Source organism: Ornithorhynchus anatinus, chromosome 1 (assembly GCF_004115215.2).
Source record: "Ornithorhynchus anatinus isolate Pmale09 chromosome 1, mOrnAna1.pri.v4, whole genome shotgun sequence".
In the NCBI taxonomy this organism is placed as follows: Eukaryota; Metazoa; Chordata; class Mammalia; order Monotremata; family Ornithorhynchidae; genus Ornithorhynchus; species Ornithorhynchus anatinus.
Window position 1 is genome coordinate 32,449,859 of NC_041728.1, and position 17,478 is coordinate 32,467,336.

Sequence of the window (17,478 nt, forward strand, 5' to 3'; positions counted from 1 at the left end):
TGTGTTAAGAATGATTCTTACAAAAATGATCTGGACAGCACTGTAAAGTATGGACTGGAGAGGGGAGAGGCTGGAGATGGGGCCAGTGAGGAGCCTGATGCAATAGTCAAGTTGGGGGCATGACAAATGCTTGAACCAGATGGAGGCAGTTGAGATGGAGAGGTGAGGGCAACTCTACCTTCACCGAGTAACCCAACCTGCTATCTGGGTTCCAATCGTGGCTCCGCCATCTGTCTGCTGTATGACCTTGGGCAAGTCACTTAAATTGTCAAAGTTTCAGTCTCCTCTGTAAAATGAGGTATTAAACACCTGTTCTCCTGCCCCGTTAGACTCTGAAACCCATGTGGAATAGGGACTGTGTTCAACCAACTTGTACCTACCCTAGTGTTTCATAAAATGCTTTGCAGGTAGTAATCACTTAAATACCACAATTATGACTAGTCAGACCATGCTGAATCCCCTCCCCCTCCCTACTGTTGTTGGGGTTGAGGTGGGGAGGGCGTCAAGTTCTATTTTTGCTGAGCAGCCCCAAGAGCAGTTCCCAGATTTGAACTGGCAGGCAAGACATAGGCCCAATGTAGGAGAAGCAGGTTACCTGAATTCTGGCACCCATAAAGTTACCTGGGGCAAGTCACCTCATATTGAAACCCTCTTCCTGCTGGGAGAGGTACAGTTGTCACCCTTTCAACTTCCAGGAAGGAGAGGGGGTGGAAAAGCAGAGTTTAAATAGCATTCCACGTTCACTCTTCAGCAACCCCCAATTCTTTAGACTCCTGTTGCTTACAAAAGATTGACGTTCACCCTTTGGGATGGTGGTGAAGAGCAGACTTACTTAAGAGATCAGTCAAGTCATTGCATTGTGTGGAAAACAATCTGATTCCATTTGCTCTGAAATCATATATCAAAGATCACAGTAAATTAAGTTAATGAAGGAAATAAAAGAGTGATGGACTGTCGGATGTTAATTAATTTGGGGGGGGAGGGGAGGTGGAAGTTATTGACCACTGCCAAAAAAGGTTAAAAAGCTTTTATACTTTGAAATGACAAGGCAAGAAATAATTGTCTCAATATATTAAACAAGAATGTTTTCAGAGCAGAACTGAAATGCTCTCAGACCCCCAACTATCCTTGAGAAAATGTACTTCTACCAAGTGAAGAGACTGGTACAACAGGGGGGTAAGGAATGTGCTTCAACAAAGTTTCCAGACATTGGCTTCCTTGCATCACTAGAAAGCACAAATGTGGAAACTCAATGGGAATGAGATAAGACATACAGAATGTAATCTGACTTTCATGAGTTAAAAACGAGCACTAAAGTCAATACAAGTGTGCAGCATTTTTGGAAGGGGAAGTTTAGAGCTGCTAAAGAGGAATAGCATTATATCTAATTTATTATAAAAAAGCAAGACACCTATCTGGAGGTGTATTCACAATTTCAATAAAGGTTGGAGTGGAGACTATCCAAGAGACTTTTAAGGATTCTTACGCACCACGAGGCCTGAGGCTCTAAAGGCTCTCCCTTGCTCCACTACCGGACCCAAAAGGCCTCTTCTGCCCAGGATGCCCTCCTGCCACGCAGGGCATATAGCAGCAACAGGTGGGTTTGAGGCTTTGAAGCATTCAGATAGAGTATTTTATGCCTATTAATCAGTCAATGAATCAACTGTATTGATTGAGCGCTTACTGTGTGCACGGTACTGTATGAAAAGATGGAAGAGTACAACACAGCAAAATATAACAGACACATTCCCGGCCCACAACAAACTTACGGCCCAGAGCGGAAGGCAGATATCAATATAAATAATACTACAGATAATTACAGATATGTACTTAAGTGCTGTGAGACTGGCAGGGGGTAGAGCAAAGGGAAGAAGTCAGGGCGACGGTTATGGGAGATAGGAAAAGAGGGCTTAATCTGGGAAGGTCTTTTCGAGGAGATGTGCTTTTGGGAAGGCTTTGAAGAGGGAAGAGTAATTGACTGCTGTATATGAAAAGGGAGGGTGTTCCAGGCCAGAAACAGGACGTGGGTGAGAAGCTGTGTGAGTGGATGAGTTCTCCCAGGCAGTGGGTGTGGATGGAGAAAAGAAGAGGACCCAGAACTGAATAATAATAATAATAATAATGTTGGTATTTGTTAAGCGCTTACTATGTGCAGAGCACTGTTCTAAGCGCTGGGGTAGACACAGGGGAATCAGGTTGTCCCACGTGGGGCTCACAGTCTTAATCCCCATTTTACAGATGAGGGAACTGAGGCACAGATAAGTTAAGTGACTTGCCCACAGTCGCACAGCTGACAAGTGGCAGAGCTGGGATTCGAACTCATGAGCCCTGACTCCAAAGCCCGTGCTCTTTCCACTGCGCCACGCTGCTTCTCAACTGAATCTACACCTACAGGGTCACCTGTACCTGTACCTGTACTGAGGGACACCTACAGTTAGGGGGTAGGAGGCAGAGGAGGAGTGTGCAAAAGAGACTGAGAATGAGTGGCCAGAGAGATAGGAGGAGAACCAGGAGAGGATGTTGTTAGTGAAGTCTAGGTATTGTTTCCAGGAGAAGGGGGTGGTCCACAGTGTTGAAGGCAGCTGAGAGGTCGAGGATTTAGCAAGAAGGAGATCATTTGCGACCTCTGAGGGGAGTTTATGTGGAGTGAAGGGGACGAAAACTAGATTGGAGGAGGTCAAAGAGAGGATTTGGAAGAGAGGAAGTGGAGACAGCAGGTGTAGACAACTTGCTCAAGTAGTTTGGAGAGGAATGGTAGGTGGGCGATGGGGTGATAACTGGAGGGAGCTGCAGGGTCAAGGAAAGGCTTATTTTAGGATAGGGGAGACATGAGTATGTTTGGAGAAGCAGCGTGGCTCAGTGGAAAGAGCCCGGGCTTTGGAGTCAGAGGTCATGGGTTCGAATCCCAGCTCGGCCACTTGCCAGCTGTGACTGTGGGCAAGTCACTTCACTTCTCTGGGCCTCAGTTACCTCATCTGTAAAATGGGGATTAAGACTGTGAGCCCCACGTGGGACAACCTGATTCCCGTGTCTACCCCAGCGCTTAGAACAGTGCTCTGCACATAGTAAGCGCTTAACAAATACCAACAATATTGAAACCAGTGGGGAAGCCCCTGGAGAGTGATCAGTTGAAGGTGGAGGTCAGAGAGGGAATAAGATGGGGGCAAATGTTTTGATAAGGTGCAAAGGAAAGGGGTCAGATGTGCAGGTGGAGAGTATGGATTTTGAAAGGGGGCAGGAGATCTCCTCTAGAGATACTTCTGGGAAAGATGAGAGAGTTGAAGAGAGGACAGGAAGGGGGAGGGGCTGAGGCAGGGCAGGGGAGATTTTAGGGATATCTTGCCTGATAGTATCAATTTTCTCAATAAAGTAGGTGGCCAGGTCACTGGGGGCAAGGCACTGGGGAGGCAGGGGGACGGGGGCCTGAGGAGGGAGTTAAATGTCTGGAACAAGTGCAAAGAGCAATGGGTATGAGTGTCAAAGTTTTGTAAAAGAGTTGACTCTCTTTATTGCTGTACTGCACTTTCCAAACGCTTAGTACAATGCTTTTCACACAGTAAGCACTCAATAAATACGAGTTAATGAATGAATGAAAGGAAAGGCTACTTGTGGTCGCTTCTTTACCCCCTACTCTCAACTTTGACCCTTTTGAGGAAAGCATGGTATGGACATGTGGGGAATGATCTCCCTTGCTTCAGTGTAATAGTGGTCAGAGGGAACCCAGGGGTGGTTATTATATCTCTCCAAGACCTTGCTCACTTTCCCCCAGGGAGGGTGAATAGGACTATTTCACCACTTGATTCTCTTTCACCTCCTTGTCATATTTTCAGTGGGTGTTACCCAAATGCATCAAAATCAAGATTAGGATTTTGAGCAATCTGAGTAATAAAAAAGAGGATAACACTGCGATAGCAACCAAACCAATTATATTTGAGGACTCGAGCAGAAGAGGCCACTTCACTCCTTTTTCATTGGCCCCACTCTTTGAGGAAAAAATACTTAGGAAATTCAATTTTGATTCAAACAGTACTAGGACTGTTTTGACTCAGCCAGAATGAATGAAAACTGATGGAACCTCTAAGCAAGAAGAATAATTCAGGTCCAATCCACTCTGGATTTGACTGTCCGGAAAGCAAACCTATATTCTGTACATAAGAAAAGCCAAGGTCAAATGATCCTTATAAAATTACCCGATGATCACAAGATGCTGACTTGGGGATTTTGGAAACAAGAATGGAATTAAATTGATTTGATTACTGTGAATAAATTCTAAATATAATGAGTAGAGAAATCTAAATATCTGTATGCCAGTCTTGCTTACTGAGGGCAGGGAAAATGTTTGCCAACTCTGCTGTATTCTCCCAAGTGTCAAATACAGAGCTCTGCACTGTACTCAAAAAGCACTCAATAAATACCATTGATTGAGGATTAGTCTGATAAGAAAACAAGTTAATGGTAAAACTAGAACACAGTTTTCTCCATATTATTTCATGACTAAGATGGGGTAACCTAGAATCTTTCATTTGGACTTTGACAGCATTGCTTAGTGAGGGCAGGGAATGTTTCTGCCAACTCGGTTGTATTCTCCCAAGTGTCAAGTACAGAGCTCTCACTGTACTCAATAAGCACTAAATAAATACCATTGACTGAGGATTAGTCTAATAAGAAAAGTTAATGGTAAAACTAGAACACAGTTTTCTCCACATTATTTCATGACTAAGATGGGGAAACCTAGAATTTTTCATTTGGATCTTGACAGGGATCATTAGGGAAATAGGGACTGGCTTTTAAATGCTTTGTTCTGGACCAATTAATGTTAACATATACATCCTGTTTGGAATCCAAACATTTTGAAGGATATATCAAACTTGACTACTTCCTTTTGCCTAGCACTGATTGGGGTAGCAATATGTTTTCAGTATAAGGAACCAAAGAGATGTAATGAAGAGGCTTCTTTGGAGTGAGTGAGACCATATTCCTCAATTTTTGTACTATATTCAAATTTGTGAACCTTTTATAGTTTTGGTGTTCTGTTATTCACCAGATGCACTCCCTAATATAACTGGAATTTAGTGGGATTGAACCACAGTGCTTTATGCAATAATTGTCCAGTGGGTGACCAAGACAAAAGACCTTTTATTCAAGCTGAATGGAAAAGGTCAGTACAAGAAATATTTGCTCTGTACAAATGGCAAGAGAAGGGTAATGACATGTTGGTAGCTTTCATCTGTGTGAGAGAAAAAAAACCCAAACATTATAACAAAGAAAAGCAGCATGGCATAGTGGAAAGAGCATAGGGCTGGGAGACAGAAGACCTATGTTCTAATCTCGGCTCTGCCAGCTGCTTGTTGTATGACCTGGGGCAAGTCACTTAACATCTCTGCAATTCAGTTACCTCACTGGTAAAATGGAGATTAAATCCTCCTCCTCCTCCAACTTAGACTATGAGCCCCACGTGGGTCAGGGACTGTGTCCAACCTGGCAAACCTGTACCTACCACAGCATTTAGAACAGTGCTTGACACATAGTAAGTGCTTAATAAATACTATTGAAAAAGTTGAAGAAAGAACTATAAGCAATTTTGGATTTTGACAATGGAAATAAAAATACCAGAATTTTATTTGCAGGGAAATACAATTGAATAATGGGAAAAACGAATATATTTGTAAAAAATTGCTTATTACTATTATAATACTTTCTCCTGTTTTATTCTCTGCAGTTTCCACTATTTCCTTTTTCTTTCTAGTCCTTGTTGCTTTTGTCCCTTTTTGTTCCTTCTTTTTATCTTCTCTTTCAAGTCATACACCTTTTTCTCTTCCAAACCATTCTTTGATGGTTTCATTTTAATTAAGAATGAGAATAATCCTCTCTTTCTTCAATTTGTCATGGACAGTAAGAAACTGTAGAGTCTTGCAGTTACAAATGGCTGTGATTTCCAGTCATCAGGCGTTTTCAAAAATGAATATCTAGGTGAAGGGACATTCAGTTCTCTCATTTTCACTAAGCACCCTGCCCAAGGAGAATCTGGCATCAGAAAATGCCTCATAAGTATCAAGCACACTATTTGTCAATGGGCTCATGTGACAAGTGAATTCAATTATCAACATCACTTATCTCAACCAGGGCCAGCCTGGTTTATGCCCCTTCTCCTCCTGGAATCTGTTCTGATTAAGATCTCTTGAGACATCATCACTATTGAATTCTCAATTCCATTCCATCGCAAGCTTTTCTAGAACTGTAGATAGTTAGGTCCACAGTCCCAGCATCCTTCTTAACCTTCCCTCTCAAGGAACTGTCCTTAACAGATCTGAACCACCTCTATGACCTCTTATAAAACCAAGTCTCCTAAAGGAAGGACCACGGTTTAGAAGAAAGAGCACAGAACTCACAGTCAAGAAACTTGGGTTCTACTTCCGGCTCTGCCATGTACCTGCTGTATAGCATTGAGTCAATCAGTTAATCACTCGTGATTGGTATTCATTGTGTGCTTACTGTGTACAGAGTGCTTAAAAGAGTACAATACAAAAGAGTTGGTTGAAAGGAACACTGCCCACAAGGACCTTAGGGTCTACAGAGGAAGCCAGACATTAAGATAAATTACAGACAGGGGAAATAGTAGAGTATGAGGAGTGCTGTGGGGCTGGGGGGAGTATCAAACTGCTTAGGGGTACTTAGCCCAGTTCAGAGTCAAAGTAGAGGGGAGAGTAGATAGGTTAAATGAGATCTTAGTCCCTGAAAGCCTCTGTCTGGGAGGAGATGTGATTGTAGGAGGATTTTGAAGGTGGGAAAAGGGGTGGACTGTCGCATATTAAAGTGAGGGGTGGGGGGGGGGGGTGTTCCAGGCCCAAGGGAGAATGTGGGGAAGGGTCCAGTAATGGGATAGAAGAGATCCAGGAACAGAGAGCTGGTTGGTGTTAGAGGAGTGAAGTATGCATTTTGGGTTGTAGTAGGAGATCAACGAGGTAAGATAGAGAGTTGACTGAAGTGGATGGTAAGGAGTTTCTGTCTGATGCGGAGGTTGGACGGAGGTTGTTGGGAAGCTTTGAGTGGGGAGATATGGTGTTTCAAAAACTGATCCAGGCAGCAGAGCTAAGTATGGACTGCACAGGGGAGAGACAGGAGGCAGGGAGGTCAGTGAGGAGGCTGATACAGTAATCAAGGTGGGAAATAAGTGTTTGGATCAGCATGGTAGCAGTTTGGATGGAGAGAAAAGGGTGGATTTTAGTGACGTTGTGAAGGTAGAACTGACAAAATTTGGTGACAATGTCTATGTGGAGTGAATGAGAGAGATGAGTTGAGGTTAATGCCAAGGTTAATGCCAATGCCAAGGCTTGTGATATAGGGAGGATAGTGACTGACTGATTGCCAGGTTGGCTCATCTGCCACAACAGTCCTCTAATCATTGGTGAGACAGCTTGGCCTAGGGATAAGGGCCAGTCCTGGGAATTGGAGGACCCGAGTTCTAATCCTGGCTCTGCCACTGACTGCTGTGTGAAGCATCTAGCGTCTCTGTGCCTCAGTTTCCTTTGCTATAAAATGACGATCAATACCAGCTCTCTCTTCTTATATGGTGAGTCCCAGGTGGGTGAGACAAGGGCCTGTCTGCCTTGATTTTCTTGTATCTACTTAATGATTAGGTTCAGTGCTTGCCACATATCAGTACTGATTGAGTGCTTATCATTATTATTAACATGCTCGACTATGTATTTATTCTACTCTCTACCTTTTTATGTTCCTTTCCAACTACTTGGACATCTTGTGGCCATCCAATCTCCTCAGAAGCACTGATGCTCTGAGCACTGGTGAGGTAACTGTATTCATGTTGGTAATCCTGCCCTACTAGTTGATGTTGATTTAAATTGCTCTGGGGGCTGGCCATCTCACAGACAGATGGAAGGCTGGATGCCATAGCAGCCTTAAAGACCTTCAACCTGGTATGGAGTAGGCTGCCCTGGGACCACCAAACTCTGTCAGCCAGAAGCCATACTGGCCCTTTTTATTCTCCTCTCGATTACTTTTGACTATTTGTGCATCAGTGGATAGTTTGTTGCCTGAAAGCCAGATGGTTCGAGACAAATCATAACCCCGACTGAAAAAACAACTCCACTGGCTATCCTGAAGGTGGAGGAATACAGCTTTTGCCTCTTCAACACTGCTGTCTGAGCAATGCTCACCTGAATGGTGAGGGGACCTATACAATGTCCTGCTAGGTAAGAGATACCCGCTCGAGGGCACACACCCATAGATTGGATCTCACAGTTGTCATTTCTGAACAATAGGACAACTCCTACATACACTTCCTCTACATAGAGTTGGCTGTTGTATTGGAAGAAGCCACTGAAGTTGAGGTTCACCTATGAGTGACTGGGTACATGAGAAGTCTAAGGTCAGAGCCACAGTCTCAGCCACGCTGGGCACACAAAAACACTTCCTGAAGCCGCAATGGATGCAACGAGGGAGCTGAAAGGCCAGTATGCTGCAAAGGTCATGCCCAGGTTTTTGTACCCGCAGGACCCATTTTTGAATTGGCCCAGCTTAATGACAAGCTGTACCAAAGTGCCATAATGATAATAAAAATAACGGTATATTTTTAAATGCTATGTGTCAAGCACTATGCTAAGTTTGGGGTGGGGTTCACAGTCAGCAGGAGGGACAACAGGTATTGAATCCCCATTTTACAGGTAAATGAGGCTCAAAGAAGTTAAGTGACTTGCCCAGGGTCTGTCTGTCTCTGCTGGCAGCATTAGCCAGCTACTTTCCAGGATTCCTACCGGAGCTGTCTACCTTGTTTTGACTAAGCATTCAGTAATGGCGAACTTTAAACACCATTCATTCCCTATATAATGCTAACTAATGAACTTCAGTCCCCCTCAAAGGCTCAACTGTGTAATGGTCAATTTAAGAGGGTGGTATGGAATTTTGTTTCCCTCGTGTTCTGTTGCATGACATTAAAACTGTAAAATGAAAACATGCCTAGGAACAGAAGTGGCTGATTATGAAGTGGCTGTTATTTGAGGAAGATGGTGAGCAACTGCTGTTTGAGGCCACTGAGGACCTAGGGAGAGCAAATAAGACTTAAATGAAAGCACAGAGGATTAAGCAATATTGATTTAACACTGAGATAATGCTAGAATACGGGGATTAAGGGATGTTGTGCAGTATTTATCCTGGAGATCATGTAGCCAAGAAGAGACTTCCACCTCTTATGGATCCTTTATGCATATACTGCCTCTGAAACAGGGGGCTGGACCCCATTATAGCTCAAGGTTTCTTTCAACTCTAAGATTTAACATTCTTCAATTCATTGCTAAAAAATTTCTTTGCAGTTAAAATTGAGGAGAGGAGAGGAGAGGCACTGTTTTTTTTTTTTTTGCAAGTGAATAGTTAGAAGAAACAACACTCTGAAGTTTAAAAACTAGGTTGAACAAAATACATAACACATTTTTGTCATATGAGAACATACATACATGAACATGGCAAAATGTGTTTATAATATATATGTACATATACACATACATACATATTTATTATATATATATATATATATATATATATATATATATATAAACATATATAATGTGTTTAGATATTTGCACAGCCACAAACTATTTCCTTTAGACTAAAAAAAATCGATATATTGCACTTTCCTTTTACAGGAGGATTTCTAGGTAAATGAAAATACAAAATACATTCTCGTGAGATTTGCTGAGGTAAATCCACCCAAAGTATAAAGCAATCTGAAGGAAATCAAAGATTTCCCTTTGGAATCTTTCAATCAAAAGTCCTTGAAAAAACTATTTGCCCAAAGACAGTGATCTATGATAAGACAAGGCCTAGTCATTTGTCCTGAACTAGGATGTGCACAGGGCATGACGATATTATCCTCAGTTTAAAATATTTGGGAGTGCCAGTGATAACAGTATTAAACTCACACTAAAATATGTCAAAACAAAAGAAATTCTTCTCTCCCAGTGTAAATGGGCTATTTTAAGATATTAATAAAATATATTTATTGAATAATTAATGACTGCAGGTTACAGTACTAAGTGCTTGGGAGAGTACAATACACGTGTTGACACTGAGAAGTTTTTTTTTTTAGTGAAGAAAAGATTAATGGCTGGGGTAGCCACCAAAGTGGGATGGTCATGATAGAAAAACAAATGTTCGAAAACTCGAGGAAAATTTCAGAAGAGATTTCTAGTAAAAACTCTTATAGAAGGATAGAAAAGTCAGCATAAATATGAAATGCATAAAGGTCCTTTAGGATACTTTAAAATGGCCTCCAAAAATAGGAAAACATCCAGTTAGACTGTGACTGATATACAGACATGAAACTTTTATGCCAGTAAATTTAATGAACATTAGGAAACTGAAAAAGCTGAGAGAAAGGTAATTTCCATTATAAATAAAGACAGTGGTTTTATTCTACCAGCTGGGCAGAATTCACTGATGAGGACCTTGTTCACGTTCTCTTCAAAAGGAGAAGTTGCCATGAAGGGAGGAGGACAATAGTAGGTCAGAGCCAGTGCTTGGCATTGTTTTTTATTATTTGTAATCATCCCTCCAAACTCTTTATACTTTTTATCTTTTTCTCACTTAAGTAAAGGGAAACATATCCCTTCTAATGCTAAATAAAATTAAAATTGGAATATATTTTAAGTGCTCCCATCTTCTTTCCCTCTCCCCACTCTCTCTCGGAGCTGAGCACCGGGCTCCGGGGAGAGGTTGCGAAGATGGACATGGCAACGTGCTCAATAGAGATGGGCCACAGCCTCAAAATTCCGGCACTGACACTCCAACACACCTTCATCAAGAGTGCAAGGATGTGCCTTATGGTCCCTCCTCTGCTTTCTCCACCCTCCACCCAAGGGATGCCTTGCTACTCCTCATCCCTGCCCTGCCTAGAGCCTGGTTTCCAGGAAAACAAGGGCAAGTATCTATATTGCCATTTTCAATTCAAACAGCAAGTTATGTGAGGATGGGGTGGGTGATAAGAATCAACCTATCCCAATAAGGAGTCACATTTTCAATAGAGAAGCAGCATGGCGCACTGGATAGAGCACGGAACTGGGAATCAGAAGGTCATGGGTTCTAATCCCAGCTCTGCCCCTTGTCTGCTGTGTACCCTTGGGCAAGTTACTTTACTTCTCCGTGCTTCAGTTACCTCATCTGTAAACTAGGGATTGAGACTGTGAGGCCCACATGGGACAGAGACTCTGTCCAATCCAATTTAAAGAGAAGCAGCATGGCGCAGTGGATAGAGCACAGGCCGAGGAGTGAGGTCTTGGGTTCTAATCCCGCCTCTGCCACATGCCTGCTGTGCGAGCTTGGGCAAGTCACTTAACTTCTCTGTGCTTCAGTTACCTCAGCTGCAAAATTGGGATTGAGACTGTGAGCTCCACGTGGGATGGGGACTCTGTCCTACCCGATTTGCTCATATCCACCCCAGTGCTTAGTATAGTGTCTGGTACATAGTAAGCTCTCAACAAATACCATTACTATTATTATCATTATTACTATTAATAAAAGTGAAGTAGCTGAGATCCCCCCAAACTTGCTCTGTGACTGCTGTATTTTGCTATCTCTCTCCCTCCCCTCTTCTCTCCATGAAAAGTTATTGCTCAGTGTGCTTCCTTACCTGAAGATAAAGTATTCTCCTCTGGACCAGCTCTGTCAGATCTCTGGATTCTTTTTCACGCCAGTCACCGGCTCCATCTGTTTGGCTGAGGTAGTATAGATCTGTCATTATTGACCTATGAAAAAGAAACAGCATTAGAAAGCGAATTCACCTAGTTAGAGTCAGGCAAAGTCAGAGAAGAAAATCCTTCTCTTATCATAGTGATATGCTGAATAACAATTAAAAAGAGCGTGGCTTAGTGGACAGAGCATGGGTGCAGGAGTCGGAAGGACCTGGGTCCTGATCCCAGCTCTGCCATTTGTCTGCTGTGTGACCTCGGGCCACTCACTTCCCTTCTCTGGGCCTCAGTTTCCTCTTCTGTAGATTTGGGAATTAAGACTGTGAGCCTAATGTACGACATGGTCTGTGTCCAATCTGATCAGCCTGTATCCACCCCAGAGCTTAGAACGGTGCCTGGCACATAGTAAGAGCTGAATAAATGCCATTAAAAAAAAATCAAGCACTCTATAATCATTCAGGATAGTATCATAGAATAGAGTTGATAGACATATTCCCTGGCAATTTTCTGAGTACCTACTCTGTACAGAGTATAATACTAAGTGCTTGGGTGACTGCAATCAAATGAGCATACATGATCCCTGCCCTCAAGAAGTTTATAATCTTGTTGGGAGAGACAATCAATCAATTGATGGTATTTACCGAGCACTTACTATGTGCAGAGCACTTTAACTAAGAAGAATACAACAGAATTAGCAGACACATTCCCCCTGCCCATAACGAGCTTAGTCTAGAGACAGATGTTAAACGAATACACATATAGGAGGAAGCAGGAAAAGGAAAAGGGAATATAAGCAAGAGTTGATAATGCTTAATGAGTGGGTATGTAGGATATGTACACGAGTTCTACAGGATGTTAAGAGCACTGTAGTATTTAGGTGGTCCGGAGGAATTGAGCTGGCACTTGGCAGAGTGCGGAGGTGGGGAGCAGGAGGGGATTTAAGCTGAGTAAATGAGAAAGCAATGGGGGAAGGCCCTGGAATATATGGCAAAGATAAATATTTGATTCATGGGTGACTATTGCCAATTTATAATTAATAAGTATGGAATTTGTTGGCATTCCCATTTGCCCAAACACGCAGTAAGTTGGCTAAGTGTGGTGGGGAGGGATTTAATATAATCAGCTCAGACCCAATCCCACTGCCCTTGGGGCTGACAATCTAAGCAACTGTCCTTTTTTACAGAGGAGAACACAGAGTGAGGTTGCCAGGTGTCCAGAAATCACCCAGCTGTGTCTGCCGCACTGGCTGTTTAGAGTGCCAGAGAGGCTGAGCCCCGCCCCCAGCCCTGCAGCGGAGAGCACTGGAGCGGTGGTACACAGACATCCTCTGCCACCATAGGCTACGTGACAAGAATACAGTACTAGAGTCAAAGCTGGGGGGCCTAGATCCTAATCTGGCCTGCTGTGGGACTTTGGGTAAATGACCTTCTCACTCCCAGGCCCTTCCTCTATCCACTGTGCCGTGCTGCTTCTCAAATCACTAAATTTCTCTGTGTGGGCTTCCTCATCTATAAAATGGGGACTCTCTCTCGCCTTAGATTGTGAGCGCTGTGTGGCAAAGGGATTGGGTCCAACCTGAATATCTTTCACCTATCCCAATGCTTAGCACAGTGCTTGGCTCATAGTAAACCCTCACACATCACCATTATTATTATTACTTAATGTCCCTATGCCTCTTTTTTTTTAATCGGGAAAATGGTGATTAAATATCTATCCTTCCTCCCTCATAACCTGTGATCTCCAGGTAGGCAGAGACTCTATTTGACCTGATCATCTTTTATGCACCCCCAGTATTTCACATAGTGTTTTGCACTTAGTAATTGCTTAAAATATACCTCAATTATAATTATTTTTGATCATTTACTGCGTGCAGAGCACTATACCAACTGTCTGGGACAGGACAATACAGTTAGAAGACAATGTCCTTCTCAAGGAGCTTGTAGACCCACAGCGAAGAGAGACATAAAACAACCTACATGTAGAAGAAGAGAAAGTAAAGATGCCTATGTTCACAGAGACACTTAATGGGAAAAGTTTAATGTCAGTTGGTATGTAAGAAGTGTTCCAGGTTGGGGGGTGGGCAACCGGGAGTACTTCGTGCCCAAATACTCAGTTGGCACTTGGGATGAGACTGCAGGAAAGAGAAAAATTGATCAGGAAAAGCCTCCTGTCTGGAACTCCCTCCCCATTCACATCTAGCAGACCATTCAATCAATCAGCCCATCAACCATATTTACTGAGCACTTCCTGTGTTCTAAGAGCATCTTAGAATTGTCATTTATTCATTCAATCATATTTACCGAGCGCTTACTGTGTGCAGAGCACTGAACTAGGCACTTGAAAAGTATAATTCAGTAACAGAGACAATCCCTGCCCACACTGGGCTTTGAGTCTAGAAGGGGGGAGACAGCCATCAAAACAAGTAAACAGGCATCAATATAAATAGAATTATAGATATATACACAACAAAACAAGTAAACAGGCATCAAGAGAAACAGATAGAATTATAGATATGTACATGTATACATAAGTGCTGTGGGGTGGGGAGGGGAGGTAGGGCAAAGGAGTTGGGACAATGAAGAAGGGAGGGGAGCAGAGGAAAAGGGTGGGGGGGGCTTAGTCTGGGAAGGCCTCTTGGAGAAGGTGAGCCTTCAGTAGGGCTTTGAAGGTGGGGAGTGTGATATAACACAGTTGGTAGACCTGAACCCTGCCTACAAAGAGCTCACAGTCTAGTAGGGCTGCTGCTCTCCCACCTTCAAAGAACTTCTGAGACCACATCTCCAGTCTTCTCCAATTACTCCCCAGTACCCAACCTTATGACCCACCTCAACTGCCGCTGCTATATCCTAAGCGGATTGGATGGATTTTGGTTCAGGAGATACCGTTTTTTGTATGTAGGGGCTTGCCATATCTCCTTATAATTACTTTTAAGCTAGGTTAGCATTCTCTCTCTGTAATAGTTCATAATAATAATAATTATTATGATGGCATTTGTTAATGCTGATTACGTGCCAAGCACTGTTCCAAGCACTGGGGTAAATACAAGGTAATCTGATTGTCCCACATGAGGCTCAAAGTTCTTATCCCCACTTTACAGATGAGGTAATTGAGGCACAGAGAAGTTAAGTGACTTGCCCAAGGTCACACAGCAGACAAGTGGGGGAGCTGGGATTAGAACCCACATCCTCTGACTGCCAAGTCCGGGCTCTTGCCACTAGGCCATGCTGCTTTTCTCATAGCACTTGAGGATTGATCAATCAATGGTATTTACTGAGTGCTCACTGTGTGCAGAGCACTGTACTAAGCACTTTGGAGAGTACAATACAACAGAGTTGGTAGACATCAGCCTTGCCCAGAAGGATCCCACAAACCAGAGTGGGACAATAGATAAATTATGGATATGCATATGTGTTGTGGGGCTGAGGCTGAGGTAAATATCAAGTGCTTACAAGGTAAAGTGTTTATGTGATTCAGAAATGAGAGGGCGATGGTGAGTCAGGCTTAATCAGGGAAGCCTCTTGAAGGATATCATCCATCAGTTAATAAGGCTCTGACGGTGGGGAGAGTGGTGGCCTGGAGACGAAGGAACTTCCAAGCCAGAGGGAGGATGCATGTTGCCCTGCTTGCCTTCCTCCCTGACTCCTGTCTCTCCCCATTTCAACCCATAGTTCACTCCACTGCCCTGATAGTTTTTCTATAAAACCATGATAGTTTTTCTATAAAACCATTCAGTCCATATTTCCCCACTCCTCAAGAACCTCCAGTATCAAAAAGAAACTCCTTACCAACCGCTCTAAAGTCCTCAATCATCTTGCCCGCCGTCCTACCTTAAAGCCTCTCTGATTTCTTACTACAGCTTGGCCCACACTTGGCTTTTCTACTGTCAACCTAGTCACTGTACCTCGATCTCATCTATCTCACCGGGGAACTCTCACCCACATCCTGCCTCTGGACTGGAACACCCTCCCTCTTCATATATGACAGACTATCACTCTCCCCAACTTCAAAGCACTATTGAAAGTACATTTTCTCCAAGGGGTTTCCCCCCGACTAAGCCTCATTTCCTCGTCACTCATTCCCTGGATCTGCAGCCTTTATTCATCCCACCCTCAGCCACAGAATACTCAATAAATACTCAACAAATATGATCGATTGATTGAGATGGGAGAGATTGAGACACAGTGAGCAAGATGATGCTAGAGGATGCAGGTGTGAGGGCTGGGTTGTAGGAGGAAGTCAGTGAAGTAAGACAGGAAGGGGCGAGCTGATTTAAGTGCTGTACAGCTGACGGTATGGAGTTTCCATTTGATGCGGAGGTAGATGGGCAACCAGAGGAAGTTCTTGTGATGTTGGCGGTTGTAGACTGAATGTTTTTTAGGCAAACTGTTCCGGGCAGTAGAGTGAAGTATGGATTGGAATGGGGAGAGGCAGGAGGCAGAGAGATCAGAGAGGAGGTAGACACAGTAGTCAAGATGGGATAGGATAAGTGCTTGGAGCAGTGAGGTAGTAGTTTGGATGGAGGAGAATGGGTGGATTTTAGCTATGTTGGGAAGGCAAGAAGTTTTGGTGACAGTGAATATGTGGGTTGAATGAGAGAGATGGGTACATATTTCATACAAATCTTTCTATTTAGTACATCATCTTTCCTGACATTTACTTTAATGTACACCTCCCTAGCTAGATTGCAAGTTTCTTGAGGGCAGGGATCACTTCTACTAACTGACTGAATGTGGGACAAAAAGCATGTGGGATTTTGAGGAGGAAGCAGTTAGATAATGGGGTTTGGGAGTTGCAGACAAGCTACAAAAGTCTCACGGGTCAAAAAGGCTCAAACGTGAATTTCTGGAACCTTCTCAGAAACTCTTGTCTCCTTCCAGTCTTGCTCTTTTATTCTGATTCCACTGTTTGAGAATATTTCTATGCTTGTCTACCTGCTGAGGGTATAAACTCCTTGTGGACAGGGATTTGCCTTGTGCTTTTATTGGACTCCCAAAGTGACTAGTAGAGTGCTCTGCACACAGTAGGCACTCAGTGAATACCATCAACTATCACCACTATTACTTCTGCTACTACCTGTTACTCCTCCTCCTCCTCAGACTAATAATGTTGGTATTTGTTAAGCGCTTACTCTGTGCAGAGCACTGTTCTAAGCGCTGGGGTAGATACAGGGTAATCAGGTTGTCCCACGTGAGGCTCACAGTTAATCCCCATTTTACAGATGAGGTAACTGAGGCACAGTGAAGTTAAGTGACTTGCCCACAGTCACACTGCTGACAAGTGACAGAGCCAGGAATTGAACCCATGACCTCTGACTCCAAAGCCCAGGCTCTTTCCACTGAGCCACGCTACTATTCCCACCTTTGTCAGAAGCCTGGAAGTCTAGCCCAAACACTTACAGAGTTGAAAAAATGTTTGACCACATTCCTAGAGACTCACAGGAGCAATGGTCCCTATCTTAAGGGGAGCAAGGAAACCATAAATTCCAAGTTCAATTGTCTGATTGTACAAAAATTTATTTCCCCTCTAAAGCAGAGGTGATTTCAATTGTGATGTAATAGGCACATTGCAATTAAGTTACCTAACAACCCGTCTGGAAGATTACCAGACAATTTGGGGCTGTGATGCATAACCGTGGCAGAGCAGGTACAGCAAAGGGTAGGTCAGAGGGTTTAACAAGAGGAAAATTTAAAAAAGCAATTTGCTAAGCTTAGTATTATTCTCACTTTCCAAACTCAAAGGCCATTCAGATTTCACCCACAGGTTTAAATTCTTTGGTCTCTGA

General features: G+C 43.3%; 1 protein-coding gene across 3 annotated transcripts in view; it reads right to left on the reverse strand.

Moving 5' to 3' along the window:
* FUT8 (fucosyltransferase 8) overlaps positions 1–17,478 on the reverse strand; it is a 193,543-nt gene that overhangs the window by 73,739 nt on the left and 102,326 nt on the right. For all 3 annotated transcript variants that reach the window (XM_029065383.2, XM_029065374.2, XM_029065387.2), the window contains one exon: positions 11,639–11,753. In XM_029065383.2, the coding sequence (XP_028921216.1) occupies positions 11,639–11,753 (115 nt within the window). The remainder of the gene's footprint in view (positions 1–11,638; positions 11,754–17,478) is intronic.